The following is a 15907-nucleotide window of genomic DNA, read 5'->3' as shown; positions in this document are numbered from 1 at the left end:
TTGATTTGAGACGTGTCTGTCTCCGAGCATCCCGCTTTGAGATCTCAAATAAACTTTGTCTGCTTCTCCACCTTGGTGTGTTTATTGGAGCGAAGCACACCTGGCAATGAACCACTGTTGCTGTCCTCGGGCATTCTGTGCTGGCAACACCCTGGAGTGTGGATTTTTCACAGCCCTGAGTGCCATAGCTGGGTCGACTTAACTTTTGAGTGTAGACCCGGCCTCAGTCCTTTGTTCTCCAGGCAGGGCCGTGCTGGGTTCACCACCACCCCGGCCAGAACATCCCACAGTTGAGCATTAGTCCATGGCTACTTGGAGCTCGCATTGTCTCGCTGGGACTTTTTTTGATCTGGGTCAGTTTCAACCAGTTTCTTAAAGACCCTATTCATTCCTCCCAGACAGCGCGGTGACAAACCTACCCCTGTGTCTCTTGGTCTGCCCTGGGAGCAAACTGGAGCCTGTTTTCCCCACTGGGTAGCAATTCAAAAGCATACAGGGAAACTGAGGCACACACAGGTTTCATAAACAGTTCCCACTTGTCCCAGTGGGCTCTGCCGGAAGCTAAGAAGGGTTATTTAAGTGGTTCTCAGACTTTTGCACTGGTGGCCCCTTTCACACAGCAAGCCTCTGCGTGTGACCCCTCTTACACATTAAAACCACTTTTTTATATATTTAACACCATTATAAATGCTGGAGGCAAAGGCGGGTTTGGGGTGGAGGCTGGCAGCTCGTGACCCTCCATGTAATAACCTCACAACCCCCTGAATGGTCCCGACCCCCAGTCTGAGAACCCAGGGCTGCCCAGAGGAGGGGGCAAGTGGAGAAATTTACCCCAGGCCCTGCGGGCCCCCCATGAGAATATCGTATTCTAGGGTATTGCAACTTTTTTTTATGGAAGTGGCCCCCGAAATTGCTTTGCCCCAGGCCCCCTGAATTGTCTGGGCAGCCCTGTGAGAACCCCTGGGTTAGGGTGAGGGGTTTGTCACAAGAGGTAAGTAAAATGCAGACTATTGTGTTCCCAAGCTGTCTGAGCCGGGTCATTGCCAATGAACCTCCCCAAATCCACAACCCTCCCCGCAGCAAATAAGGAGATGTGGGGATTTGTGCCCAAACGTCATAACTCTGGGCTGGGTTTGAGGCTGAAAATGCTGCAGGGAAGAAGAAAAAGGGGGAAAAAGCATTAGATGCAAACAGCCACCTTATGTCAAAGCGACCTAGCTCCTCGCCTGAGCCGGGGCAGGTCTCAGCGCTGACTCAGTCCAGAGTGAGAACAATCGACGCCTTCCCGCCGGCCCAGCCCCGTGTTTACAGGTTGGACCAGACGCAGGCCTGTGCAGGGACAAAGACAAAAGCACCCACAGAAAGACTCTGAACCGGGACCCTCGGGGCTGAGCTGAAAGGCCCAGATTGTGGAATGAGACAGAGCTGGGGGCTGTATAAGAGATGGAAAATTGGATCCATCTCATGGAGGCAACGCTCTGCCCACAAGAGGGTCTCATGAGAGGTGGGTGCCAGCCCTCTGGACTGGCCAAGTGCGGCACGGACTGGCCCTTGGGGGGTGGGATCCCTTATGAGACGGGAAAGGAGCCGGGGAATAAGGGCAGGCTCAGGATTGCGGTTTATGCTTGTCGGTAACCTGGTGTTTCCAGTGCGTCTGCTGGCCTCTCTTTTGAATCTGTCTGACGGTGAAATTAACCTTCCTTTGGTTTTACTGTAGCCACATCTAAGTGCCGGGTGCGAGGGAGAGTGGGGAACGGAGGGGGTGCTGCAGGAGGCAGCGGATCGGTGCACGTTGCAGCTACCTCGATAACGAGAGATGGGCACTCGAGTGCAGCAGAGAGGGGGTGTAAACTGTTCACTGGCAGGGGACAATGCAGCACTTGGGGAGCCCAGAGCATAGGGCCAGTGCTGCCAGTATCCAGCAGGTAAGGGTGAATTTCCCTCATCTGGCCACAGGCCCGGCTCTCCCACACTGCGAGCAGGTGATAGTGGTTCACCCAGGACGCCTTGGGTAAACCCGCAGTGTCACAGGCAGTTCACATCTCTCCGAGCAATGGACTCAGGCTCTCTGCAGACTCAGGCAGTGACGCTGTGTCAGTTACACTGGGTGCAGTTCACACCTCTCCGAGCGATGGACTCAGGCTCTCTGCAGACTGAGGTGCTGCCGTTGAAACAGGAGCTGGGTCTCCATGGCCCATTCCATCCTTGTCCACGGGCTGACTCGGCCGATGAGGAAGTCAGTCAGGGCCCTGCACATTCCCCTGGTTCTTCCATCCAGTGTCCCCATCTCCGCACACCTGCTGCGCCCGAGCTCCTGTCCGTCCCCTGAGTATTGTGCACCTGTGAAGGATGTGGAAGATGCCAGGACTGTTTTACAAACTTTGTGTATTAGCTGTGTCAGACCTGCTTCCTGTCCAGCCCCGGCTCCACCCCTTGGCTGCTCCACGCCAGCCCTACACCCTGCCTGCCTGTGAACCCCGGATCTTACCCTTGGCTGGCCTCCCGACCACGCCTCCGCTTCTGCCCTCCAGCTCTGCTCTGACCGCTAGGCCAGACCCCTGCTCTGATCACCAGGTTGCACCACCCGCACCTCAGTGCGGGACACCCAGCCCCAGAAGTGGGGAGTGGGGTCTGGGTACGGGAAGCCTCCCTTAGCTGAGACAGAGGCGTGTGAACAGTTGGGTGGGTGAGATCCCTTTGCTTTTAAAGCTTTGGGCCCCTCTGCTGATATTAAACGAGCCGGTGTTTGGAGAAGGCTGGTGCCTGTCCCTGGATTCACACACTGGCCTCAGCTCCCGGAGGTGAGTCTGGCAGGGCTCAGGCTCAGGGCCAGTTGCAGGAGGAATCACGGCTGGGGACTGTAGCGATTTCCCTGGTCTGTGACTGGGTGCATGGGGAGATTCCTCCCCAGGGGGGTGAAAGCTTGAGGCCTCTATCTTGGGAACAGAGACACAGAGGAGGCCACGGTGGCCCTGAGCTGTGACGCCATCCTGGGTGGTGACGCCTTTGTGTCCGTCTGCAGGGAGAAGAAGAGCCGTGAAGACCTAGCTGAGAATCAGGAAGTTCGGAAACGGGAAGCTCAGGCTGAGGGATCTCCTGGAAATCAGCCCAGACAGGCTGAAGGACTGGAGTCCTCACGTCTGGGGAGACTTGCCTGGGCACTTCCTGAGAAACCTCATGGAAGAAACCCCCCAAATAGGGAAATCTATTTTCCCATCTGCTTTTGAAAATGGAAACCAATGGAAATTGCAACTGAAGGATGGAGGGGCCGGCTTGGAGCACAGGAACCAGAGCTGGGTTTTTTTATTGACCGATGTTGATGGGGTCAGGGCTGGATTCTGATGTCAGTGATCCCACTGTAAACCAATTTCTATGTCTTCCTGAAATCTAGCTACATGTTGTATGTTCTATCTGTCTATCTATCGATCTAGTTCCTTCCTACAGAGCTTCCCAATGCTCAGGGCTGGAACGGACTCTTGCCCGAGATGGGGGATGATGGTTCTTTCCCACTACATGCCCCCCACAGCAGGGGCTCCGGATCTAAACACCCTGCCCCACCCTCCCCCGCTTCCCCCTGCCGTGGGGCGTTGTTTCCTGTCACATTCTGAGCCGCCTTCAGTCCAAACCAAGCCCCTCCCTTCCTGGCCACATCTTCCTGAAACTTAAGACTGTAACTCATTTGTGTGTGTCTATATTTACCTGCTTTAACTGTGTAGTTAACACTTATTCAATAAGATATTAATAGATAATTTGAGACAGTTTATTACAGGATTGGTTTGAAATACAGACAGTACAGAGCCAACGTTCATAACTTCAACTACAAAAATGACACACATATACAGATGGCATAATTATAACCAGCCAATCAGAACCATCCCATAGAGACCTCACACAACAACCTTTGTACAGTATTTGCGGCAAATCTATAACCGTGGTTGTAACAGTGATCTGTACGGTTACAGATTCTGTCAATGACGTCACAGTGACCAGATAGATTGGAGTACCCGGGGGGACGGTCTGGGACTCCATGTTAAGGCTATAACAGTGGCTGAGGAGCTCACACTTGGCACTTGATTGGTAAAATCTAAGCATAGGCCTCACAGTCCAATGGATGACTAGTGACCCCCTCCTCCCCCTTTGGGGAGGCTAGCCTGCTTCCTCCCACTCCTTCTGCCCGAGGCCCCGCCCTCCACCTGCCGGAGCCCCAAGAATAAACTGAAAAATGTTGGAAGGGAGATTTGGGGGTTTTCTAATGTCCCTCCTCCGTTTGTATCATTTTTCAAATCAGTGGGAAATGAGCGGGGAGCGGGGGGGGGGGGGAATCAAAATTGTCCACTCCACACACTTGTTCAGGTGGGAAGAAAATGTGAAAAAACCCCAAATACAAAATATGAGAATCAATTTCCCACTCAGTTTTTGAAAATGAAACCCAAATGAAACTTGCAACGGAGGGATGCAGGGGCTGGCTCAGAGCACAGGAGCCAGGGCAGGGTTATTTATCAACTGACATCAATGGGGTCAGGACTGGATTCTGATCTCAGTGACTTCACTGTAAATCAATCAATCTCGGTGTCCTTTTGCAATCTACCTACCTGCTGTAAGCTCTATCTATCTATCTATCTTTAAGCAGAGTCAGAATGAGCTCTACCCTGACATCTGGTGGGGAGCTGTGGAAAAGAACTTCAGGGGCTGATCTAGTTTGCATGGGCCCACCCACCCTGCTTGCTCAAATGGTCACTTTGGCGGCTGTGGGACCCCCAGTCTCTTTATCATCAGGCAGGAGTAATAAAGTGTTGTTATCCTGGATATGTGAATCAAGGACAGTAGAACTGTACTTGACATTTTATGACGGAGGGACTCACCCTCAACAAAAAGTCACTAGGCAAGGGACATGCGTTCCAAAGCCCTGTGAATTGAGAGAGTTTGGGGATAGATGTGTGTATGGGGGTTCCTTTTAGAGCATGAAACAGAATTTTGACTTTTCCTCTCTCCATGGTATAATAGCAGAGTTCATCTTGATTCTGTTAGGAGTCTTGTTATGTACTGCAGAGCTGAGATTACTGATTCCCAGATCTACTTTAGGCTGGTGGTTCTGAGTGTGCCAGCACTGAGGCTCCCCGACTAACAGCTGAAATTACAAAGAGCTGTGTTAAGTGGAGGAGGAGTCTGAAGACATGTTGGTGAGTGGCTGGTGGAGAGAAGCAGCTGGTGGTGAAGACTGCAGCTGCACCCCACGGAGAGGCATGGCAATAGCCCATTGACCTGAGCAGTGGAGCATGTAACATGTCCCCATACCTCCACCCACTTCCACTCAGGCTGGGAGATAAACTCTGCAGATGAACTTCTGAACTCTGGGACTTCACTGACCAAAGACAGAAACTGTGGGCGGGGTGACCTTTGGGTTGCTGGACTCAAGAACCACTCTGGGGCTGCACTGACCAAGGACAGAAACTGTGGGTGGGGGTGACTGTTGGGTTGTTGGACTTAAGACCCTGAGGAGAAAAGGACACTGCCCAGCTTACTTGGGGGTGGGTCTTTTGCTCATGATTTGTGTTATGAATCCTGTCTGTGGTGCTTCCCCACATAATGCTGCATTACTTCCCTACTTTATCAAAAAGGATTTTGCTACACTCAGACTCTGTGCTTGCGAGAGGGGAAGTATTGCCTCCTAGAGGCGCCTGGGGGGTGGTATGTAATTGTCCCAGGTCACTGGGTGGGGACTCAAGCTGGTTTTGCATTGTGTTATTGAAACAGAACCCCTGGATATGGAACCCGGCCCTTGTTCCTGCTAACTCTGAAGGGCAGAAGGGTATCTATCTATCTATCTATCTATCTATCTATCTATCTATCTATCTATCTATCTATCTATCTATCTATCCCCTTGCACACAGACTTTCCCAGTGCTGAGGGCTGGGACAGAGTCTTGCCCAGGGTGGGGGGTGACGGTTCTTCCCCACTATCTGTCACCCCCCAGCAGGGGCTCCTGATCTGAATGCCCTGCCCTGCTTTCCGCCTCGTCCCCCTGCCCGGGGGCATTGGTGCGTGTCGTATTCCGGGCTGTCTTCTGTCCTATCAAGGCTCCAACCCAGCTGCCAACAGCTCCCCCGATCAGGCCAAGGCCCCCTGCCCCGACCCCAATGGCTACTGCTTCCCCCACTGCTACTATGACTGCAGCCACACCTATACCGATACCCGCCCCGATACCCACACCCACAGCAGCGAGGATGCCCCCCCCGCAGGCGAGGCCCAACCGCACGGCCTTCTTCTCTTTAAAGCGTTGCTCGTAGGCGGTCAGGAACTGGGCCGTCTTCTTGTCCAGCTCCTGCTCCAGCTTCTTCAGGGCATCCCATTTCTTGGGGTCTTCACCCAGCAGCTTCCCACGGCAGCGCTCCAGCAGCTCCTTGCATTTCCCCTGCAGCCGTTGCTCCATCTCCTCCGGCTTCACTCTCAGGCAGGGGATCATGCTCTGGTGGCCGCGGTCCTGCCAGGAGGAGGAAGAGATCGGCCATGAGGGACTGGCACTAGCACTCCCCAGCCACAGGGTAGACACTCCCACACGCACTGGCAGCCCCTTGCTAGCCCAGCCATGCTGCCCACAGCTCTACTGCTGCCACTCAACCCTGACCAGCAGCCCCCTCCTAGCCCAGCCTTGGGATCCCCCACCCCTGAGCTCTGCTGGTGCCCCTCATTCCCGACCTGCAGCCCCTCTGCACTCACCTGGTCCTGCACAAATTGTTCGTATTCCTTCCTGGTGTCTTCTATTGTTTTGCTGTTTGTCTCCTGTCTCATTGCTGCAAATGTCTCGGCCATCTGTGGGGGGAGAGGGGATGGGGTGGGGGTGGGGACAGGCCCATCTCTGGACTGAGAGCTCCCCCAACTCACCACCTTCTCCCCCCGTTTTTCCAGGACCCTGCTCCCCGCTATCACCTCCCCATTGGCCCCCGATCCTGCCACATTCCCCCAGAGCCAGGGCAGCCCCTTCTAACTCCACAGCCATGGCCACATTGCTGCTACCCCAGTGGAAGGGGCTGGTTCTCAGGCTGGGTCCCAGGGGCTCCCCTTATCTCTCAGGGGTTGGGGGCAGGGAGCCCCAATCAGGACATTTGGGGGAGCTGTTGTGGTGTCTAATGGCAGGAGGACTGGGAGTCAGTGGTCAATAGAACCAGCCCCCACCACCCTCAAATCTAGGCTGGATAGAGAGAAGGGGGGAAGAGACGACCTGGTACCTTCATGGGGGAGGAGAAGTCGTAGCGTCTGGTCTTCAAATATTGGTAGACGCCCTGCAGGGAATAAGGCCGGGGGGAACTGGGATCAGGGATGGCTCAGCCTGTCTCCTGCTGAGCCCCCCACCTGCTCCCTGCAGCCCCTTTTGCTGTCTCCCATCCCATCCCCCTTCCCTTTAGCAGCCCCCACTCTCCCACCTTGATCCTGGCAGCCAGCTGAGCCCCTGTCAGCACCTGCCTGGCTCGGTCCATCCGGACGTGTGTCCCTGCTGAGCCCACCATGGTGCTGACGTAGCCACACAGGTACTGCTGGAAAATCGTGTCCATGTCTGCAGGGGGGAAAAGGCATCCAGGAGGGACACAGGCGTCCGGGGTAGGACACAAGTTACATGGGGGATGTGAGGGGCTGAATTCCACCATAGGAAATGAGTTTTCCTCTCTGGGCAACAGCTGCTTAGCACCCCCGCCCCCCACTGCCTGGGAAAAAATGGGAGAGCAGCAGGGGTTGGACGGGGAGAGGCTGCAGCCGAGGAGGGTCAGGAGTCTTTGAAGGGTGGTGCCAGGGGACCCATGAAGACTGAAAAGTGGGGACCCAGCAGCATCCCCCCAGCAGTGCCCCCCGCATGTCCCCTCCCCCCGCACAGCGTCTTGTGAGGGCCCCTGTGCCGTGGGAACTAGAGTCAATTCGAAGTCAAGGGGGGTGAGCTGGGCACTGGGATTTTGACGTGGGGGCAGTGCAGGGGGGGAGGGGTGAGGGGTAGCGCAGGATGGGGAGACAAGGCCAGGGATGGATGTGCTGGTGGGTGATACGAGGGAGATATGGGGCAGGGATGGGGCATCTCACCGCCTGGTGTCCCTGCCCTGCTCTTGATGAACCTAGAGCCAGGATGGGGCAGTAGGTAGCACCGGGTGCTGCTTGTCCTCAGGGCTCCCAACACCAGGGGCTGCTCAGCAGAAGCCTCCAGTTCCTGGAAGAGTCAAAGTGACATTTGCGGCCATCAGCGAGAAATCAGACCCTCCAGGGAACCATTCAGCTCCGCCCCAAAGCCGGAGTTTGCTTCTTCGATGAACAAACATGACGCCCGGCTCTGATCATTTCCCGTCTGATGTCTCTGAGGTACGCCTGTCCCCCATCCACGCCGTAGGCTCCAGAGAGCTGCCAATCTCGCACCAACAGGTCCAGGTGCTGCAACAGAGAGCACAGGAGAAGGGTCACGCTGCGGCTGGGGGCACAGAGAGGAGACCAGAGCTGGAGGCTGCTGCTGAACCCAGCCACCGACCCTGAGACTCTGGGCACGCCATGGGCATGGAAGGAGAATAATGGGGGCAGGGACTGGCTGTTTGCTGTGGGTTTGTCCAGCACCTGGCACAACGGGGTCCTGTTCTAGGATGGGGGGTCTGAGGTGCTCTGGCAATAAATACAATGAATAATAAGAATGAAGTGGGGTGATTGGAGAGGGGGGTGGAACCAGCATTTTACCCCCACTTTGGAGGTGATGGGAAACGAGGACTCACCTGAATTGGGGGCAGATCGCAGGTCTCACCAACCTCCTTTGCAACATGAACAAATATCTGAGATGCAGAGAGAGAAAGAAAATATTTTCCGTCTTGAACTAAAACATCTCCCCCTAGTGACTAAAGGTGATCAAACAAGATTGGTGACACCAAAGAAGCAAGTGAAATAAATGCCACTGAAACGAAACAGAACCTGAACAATGTGAAGCGAAAACTGATCACTGAAGGAGAAAATTGATGAAATGAAGAGAGAAAACGTAGTTTCAAATACCAACAACTCAAGACCCACAATCACAGATATAAAAGCAATAACTGAACTCAGAAAACCCAAAAGTTGATTATAGAAAAGCAGTCATTGAGGACACAGAAAGCCAATAATTGAACTCAGCAGCAAAAAATCGGAGTCCAAAAAGAAATAACCAGAAGCAGAAAACTAGCCACTGAAATTAGAAAACCAGCTATTAAAACCAGAAAAGCAGTGAAAGAAATCAGACAATTACTTAGCAAAATTAGCAAGCTAAGAATTGTCAGAAAATCAATGGTGAAAAATAGAAAATCACTGATGATCGTCATCAAAGCCAGACAACCAGTAATGGAAGAAAGATATCAGGAAGCAAAGACTGAAAGCCAACAATAAAAAAAAAAGTATTTGAAGTCAAGAAAACTAACAGTCAAAGAGTCAAAACCAGCAATTGAAGTCAGAAAACCAGCTATTGAAGTCAAAATACCCAAACGTCAAAGCCAGAAAACCAGGAATCAACATCAGAAAACCAATATCTGAAAGCAGAAGTCTAGTAATCAAAGCCAAAAAAGTAGAAACTGAAATCAGAAAACCAATAGCCAAAACCGAAACCCAGTAATTCAAGTGTGAAAAACCACTTATCAAGGTCACAACATCAAGTCAAAGTTAGAAAAGGAAATAGTCAAAGGCAGAAAACAATAGTGAAAAAAAAGTGAAGAGCAGAACTGGGAAACAAATTTAACACCCCCCAATTTATGAAGAAAACTAAAAGTCAATAATCAGTAGCGAGACACTAAGAAGTGAAGCCCAGTAAACCAACACTGAAATCTTGTCATCAATAAACAAAAGCAGAAAATCGAAAACAACCACCCAAACTGACAAGCCAATCAAAATCCGATAATCAAAGAATGAAACCCAATGAATGAAATATGTAATGTGATAACTAAAACCACAAAACTGACAACCATGGACCAAAACATAATGAACAAGAACTGAAAATCATAGACAGAAAATTGAAGCTTGAAACCTGAAACGAGTGGAAACCAAAAACATGCAGAGAGAAACCCAAGAAACGCCAGTGCTCGGCTGTTCTTTGAAAGTGGAAATTTGTATGAAAACATTCTGATTTTGTCAGTTTTCCATTTTTCCACAAAACTTTTATTTTCCATCTCCTGCCATTGTCACCCTGAAAACAATTGACAGCTAATGGTGGGAACTAAATAATGAACAGCTGACAGTAATTGGTGACTATCATAAATATCAAGGGAAGGGTAACAACCTTTATGTGCACAGTAACGTTAAATCCCTCCTGGCCAGAGATACAGAATCACTTTACTGTAAAGGGGTATTTGATTTTCAGTGGCCTAGAGACAAAGGGTCTGGTCGGTACTCACACCATTCTCAAGCCGCCCCAGGAAAGGGGGCGAAGGGGCTTGGGGGAATATTTTGGGGGAACAGGGTCTCCAAGTGGCCCTTACCCTGAATTTTGGTCTGAATCACTTGATGGTGGCAGCGATACCGTCCAAAGACAAGGAAAGGATTTGTGCCTTGGGGAAGTTTAAACCTAAGCTGGTAGAAATAAGCTGAGGGGGTCTTTCATGTGGGTCCTCACATCTGTACCCCAGAGTTCAGAGTGGGGAGGGAACCCTGACAATGACTAAAAAATAACCAATATCTGGCAGCTATTAATGGATGTAAGCAGAGTCAGGATGAGCTCTACCCTGGCATCTGGTGGTAAATTATGAGGAGTGGACAAAGGAATTTCAAGAATGTGCATTGGAGTGGGGAAAGGAATTTCAGGAATGTGCATTTGCATTGGCAAACCCACTCCACTTAGCATAGTTCATAGCAGCCTGGGATGGTTATTTTCACAGCTGTGGGATCCCCAATTTCTTTGTTATTGGGGCAGGAGGAATAAAATGTTGTCACCCTGATTAAGTAAATGAGGAACTACAAAACTGTCTTATGATAAACTAAATAGTACTTGCTAGACAAGGGACATGGGTTCCAAAACCCAGTGAATTGAGAGAGGCTGGGGACAGGTATCTGTACCTGGTGGTGCAGGCTCCTTGTGTGAGCTGGAAGCACTAGCCCCACCTATGCCTCTCTCCATTGTGGAATATCAGAATTGATTTTTGATTCCCTTAAGAATCTAGATACAGGTTACTGAGCTGAACTCACTTTGGGCTAATGGTGCACTAGCACTGGGGCTCCCCTACTGTGAGCTGAAATCACTAACGAGCTGGAATTGCTGAGCTGAAAGCACTGAGTACTGTGCTAACTAGTGGGGGAGCCTGAAGCTATACTGCAGAGCGGAGTGGAGCAGTTCGTGGAGCCACGGAGTGAGTGGAGCCGAGCAGTTTGCGGGGACGGCTGGTGGACCAGAGCAGCTGGCAGAGCGGAGCAGCTGTGGGACGGGTGGAGCAGCCCACGGAGCGAGCGGAGCCGAGCAGTTTGTGGGGACGGCTGGAGCGGATCACGGGACGGCTGGTGGAGCAGAGCAGCTGGCGGAGCAGAGCAGTTTGTGAGGATGGCTGGAGGAGCAGTTCGTGGAGAAGGCGGGAGCAGAACCCCACGGACCATGTAAGGTGCCCCTTTCCACCCAGGCTGGGGGTGGAGACAGAGACCTCTGCAGATAGACTCTCGAACTCTGGGGCTGCACTGACCCGGGACAGAGACTTTTGGATTGTGAAATTGTTGGGACTGTGGGTGATCTTTGGGTTGCTGGACTCTAGGGACATTTGGGATATTGGACTTTGGAGTCTTGGGGTGATTTGGGGGTTGCTGGACTCAAGAGCCCGTGGAGAAGGACACAGCCCAATTTCCTGGGGTGGATCTTTGCTCACGGTTTAATCTATGAACGCTAATTGAGGTGTTTTCCCAATTTAATGCTTGTGGTTTATCTCATGTAATTAAACCTTTTCTGCTACACCGAGACTCTGTGCTTGCGAGAGGGGAAGTATTGCCTCCTCGAGGCGCCCAGGAGTGTGTGTAAGATTTTCCCAGGTCACTGGGTGGGGGCTCGAGCTGGTTTGCATTACGTTGTAGGGAAGGGACCCCTATGTATTGAACCCGGCCCTCGCTGCTATTGTTTCGGCCTGGCAGAAGGGTTACATGAATATATAATCACCAATTATAGAAGTTAGTTAATTGGCCAAACAAAGTAGAAGGCCTGACACACAACTCGATGGAATTTCTCTTTGTCTGTCTGTATCGTGATAACTTTTCTTAGCCACATCTGATCAATTTCCAAATTTCAGTGGATGTTTTAGGCATCAGTGGGAAGAACCCTCCTGATTCAGGAGAAAATAAGAAAACTGGAAAAGCCTAATTTCCATTTAGATCTGGTGAGCAGCATCAGAAGCCAATGAGCCAACTGCTCTGGGGAAGTGGACATCCCCTTCTTCCTCCCGCCCCAGCTCTGGGTCACCAAACCCATCCTGCACTGCCATGAGGCTCCCTGACCCTCCCAGCAATCTGAGTCCACAGGCGCATTTCAGATCACTTGGGAGAGTTGAGCAGGACACACAAATCTCTTCTCCACCGGACTTGCAGCAGAGCTGGCACTCAGCTGTAATAACCAACCACTGAGAGTTAACGGGGTGAATGAGTAATAGCTGCCAGGTAATGGTAATTAACCGGAAATATGATGATCACTAATATTTTATTAATTACTGATGATGTATTACTGTTCAGACTCACTGCACCCGAACTCTGGCCTGGGCAAGATCTCTGGGACCTTCTAACCATCAATAACAGCCACCACCAGTCCCCACAGCCACCACACACCTGGGTTATCCCCAGCAGGGACATGGCTGCCAGGTCAGTGTCAGTAGAGCTGTGTCTATCCTCTGCCCCACCCACCTCCAAATAATCGACCTCCGTCCGTTTAAATGTGCTGGAAATGTTAAAAATCTAGGAAATAATGAGAAGAAAAGGTGAGCGCCCTCCACTGAGCTCCCCACCCACTTCATGGTCCCCAGCACTGTGCCCCCTGCCGAGCCCCCCACCTCCTCCCCATAGCACAGCGCCCCCTGCCTGCTCCCTGCTCCTCAGCACAGCTCCCACTGCCGAACCCCCCACCTCCTCCCCATAGCACAGCGCCCCCTGCCCACTCCCTGCTCCTCAGCATAGCTCCCACTGCCGAGCACTTAGTCTGCTGTCCCCAGCATGATGCTGGGACCTGTCCCCTTGCTCTGTATTAATCTCCCCCCTCCCCTATTGCAACAGCTCCCGTACCTAGCCCCCTGCTCCACTCACCTTTCTCCCTTGGTCCTCGACCCAGAGGGGCTGGTCCCACATCCACACCCCCCTCGTCACGGTCACCATCCCGGCACGAGACTCAAAACCCGCCAGGGCCTGGTCCTCGCGGCCCATCCAGGATGCGTCCTCAGCCGCCTGTAGGGGCCGACCAGGGTGAGGACACAAGGGAGTGGGGTTTGGGTCTGTGGTCCTAAGGGTGCGGGGGGTGGGACAGTGGAGGAGGTTGCAAGGCCTCGGTTGCTGTAGCCTGGGTCTCGGCCTGGTACAGGGGAAGGACTCCGGCGGGGGAGATGGGACCTTCGGTATCGGGACCTGGCGTGCAGTGAAGCAGGTGGGGACTTGGCTGGGTTCGGAGTGCCATGCGGTTAAAGGGGTGGGGCCCTGCCAAGGATGGGTCACGTTTGTGTTCCAAGGGGCAGGGTCCTGGCTAGGGTGGGGTGGCCCATGTGGTTCAGGGTGCTGGCTGGGGATCCCGTCCCCACTCACCGGGCTCTGGAGCCGGCGCAGCAGGTAGTTCAGCAGGAAGGATTTGCCCTGGCGCTGCTCCCCGATGATGGACACCAGGCAAACGGGGGGCGTCCCCCACCCCATCCTGCTCCAGGCAGCGGCTCAGGGCCTCCTCGTCCAAGGTTGGGCCCCCTTCCTCGTCCAGATGCACCAGCTGCACCGGGCGCCCCGGCTCTGGCTGAGCCCCCGGCCCCTGCTGCAGGGAGAGAGCAGGGTCAGAGCTGGGACCCCCCTGAGTCAGACAGCCTCCCACCATGGGGCCAGTGGGAGCCAGCACCCCTAGAGAGGCAAAGCCCCTTTCTCTGATCTGGCCAGTCTGGTCTCACCAGCTCCATCTCTTCCCGCAGGGGCTCTGTGATTTTCTCCACCAGGGCTCTCAGCTGTGTGTCCGGGATCATCCTGTCCCTGTAGCAGGGAGTCCAGCACTCGGGGCACTGGTAGCTCCAGGCCGAGACCCCACGCCAGTGAGCTGCGAGGCAGCCCTGGAAGAAGTTGTGGCCGCGCTCGATGGAGACGGGGGTCGTCCAAGACATCCAGGCAGATGGAGCAGGTGACGTTCTCCCGGAGTCGCTCCATCTCTCAAGACCTGCTGGGTGGGGGGAACCTACTGGGTCAGGACCTGGCACCTGGAGGAGAAGGGCTCTGCTGGAGGATGGCTGAGCTCCAGCCCAGGTGTGTCCCTTCCTGTCAGCAGGAGCCTGGGGAGGAACGAAAGAATATGGGAATATTTCTGTGAACAAGATGTATGACTCAGTTTACCTGCCTGTTTTGTGTCCCTGTCCCCGGGGTGGCACCAGAGTGAGAAGACGGATTCCCAGAAGCCATGGCGGAGACTGGTAGATTCCCAGGCCAGGAGGGACCAAGGCTGAGCTCCTGGTTAACAGGCCAGAGAACTGCCCCCAGTTAATTCCTGCTTGAATGAGAGCAGATCCCCTAGAAACACATCCCGCCTCAATGGAGAATCCACCGCGGTGCGTGGTACATTGTTCCCATGGTCAATTCCCCTCCCGGGTAAACATTGACATGTGGTTTCCACTCTGAATATGTCCAGCTTCAACCCTAGCCATGGGATCACATGAGACCTTTCTCTGCTAGACTGTGGAGACCATTATCAAATATATGTTCCTCTTGTAGGGTAAAGCAAAGCAGTGTGCACTCAGCCCTCATGTTTCCAGCTCTTGCACCTGGGGTTGGGGGTGGGCGGAGGTGAAACTGGAAGGGGGCTCTAAAGACCAGTAAGAAAATATATAAAACCCCTCTTTCTGGGGGGAGATGAACATCTGAGGGGCCGGCTCTCCTTCTCTGGGTTAGCTGGTGCCTGTAAATGTCCTGATCGCAGCTAACGCAAGACAAGCCATGTTCTGGGGATTCTGCAGGCCCAAGGATTTGCTTTGGTTTCAGGTGGTTTCACTGGTCACAGTTTGACAATGTTTCAAATCATGCCATGAGCCAGGGAGTAGAGTAGCTTCTGTGGGGGGGTAGAGTAGCTGCTGTGTCCGCCTGTCTCTCTGTTGGACAGAAGACAAGGTCCGGCAGGAACCCCGTGCCCAGGAACCCACTGGGAATTTCCACCCCACAGAGCTGAGCGCTGTCATGTGACTGGGCAACACCCTAGCACAGCTTGGGGAGGGTGAAATATGGGGAACAAATGGGAGGGATGATCCTGCCTCCTGGGGGGGGATAGATTGGGTGGATGATCCTTCCCCTGTGGGGAGGAAATAGACTGTGGGAGGTGATCCTGCGCCTGTGCGAGGGAATAGACTGGGGTGGGAATGATCCTCTCCCATGGGGGAGGAATAGACTGGGGGAGGGACAATCCTTCCTGCCCCTGGGAGGGGGCAATGACTTAGACTGGGGCAATCACCTTCCACATGCCCCCCTCCACTCTTACCCGACTACTCTTCACTTCTCTCCATGCAGACAAACTTTGTCTGAGAAACAAAAGTGAAACTCACGCGTCTCTTATGTGCTCATTGCCAAGTGAGAGGGTGAGGGTGGGTGGGGCGGCCCTGCTCTCACATTGGTGTTGCCAGGGGGAGGGAAGGAAGTGGGGGAGAGGCACGAGGCAGGGGGCGGGCGGTGGCTGGAAAAACAAGTGACAGAGACCGGAGGGTACAGAGAGAGAGAGAGAGAGAGTCTGAGTCCGGAAGGAGAGCGA

At 53.3% G+C, this 15907-nt stretch overlaps 1 protein-coding gene across 1 annotated transcript; it reads right to left on the bottom strand.

Annotated features, from left to right (window-relative positions):
* Positions 1–5956: 5956 nt before the first annotated feature.
* LOC120404101 (RING finger protein 112-like) lies at positions 5957–14282 on the bottom strand. The gene is made up of 11 exons (XM_039536102.1): positions 14076–14282; positions 13829–13945; positions 13240–13377; positions 12769–12894; positions 8739–8795; positions 8299–8409; positions 8068–8191; positions 7422–7552; positions 7227–7280; positions 6718–6810; positions 5957–6481 (listed from the first exon to the last, which is right to left on the bottom strand). The coding sequence occupies exons 1-11, from the start codon at positions 14280–14282 to the stop codon at positions 5957–5959; spliced, it is 1683 nt and encodes a 560-aa protein (XP_039392036.1).
* Positions 14283–15907: the final 1625 nt, after the last annotated feature.

Source organism: Mauremys reevesii, linkage group 4 (genome assembly GCF_016161935.1).
Source record: "Mauremys reevesii isolate NIE-2019 linkage group 4, ASM1616193v1, whole genome shotgun sequence".
Lineage (NCBI taxonomy): Eukaryota > Metazoa > Chordata > Testudines > Geoemydidae > Mauremys > Mauremys reevesii.
The sequence above is the reverse complement of the archived record's forward strand: the minus strand, read 5'-3'. Positions and strand labels throughout refer to the sequence as shown.

Excerpts from the sequence above, each read along its gene's own strand:
- LOC120404101 (XM_039536102.1), bottom strand. The coding sequence starts at position 14,282 with ATGTCTTGGACGACCCCCGTCTCCATCGAGCGCGGCCACAACTTCTTC. Across the intron at positions 8,410-8,738 it reads GCGATCTGCCCCCAATTCAG|CACCTGGACCTGTTGGTGCG; the intron begins GTGAGTCCTCGT and ends TCTCTGTTGCAG. Across the intron at positions 6,811-7,226 it reads ACTTCTCCTCCCCCATGAAG|ATGGCCGAGACATTTGCAGC; the intron begins GTACCAGGTCGT and ends CTCCCCCCACAG.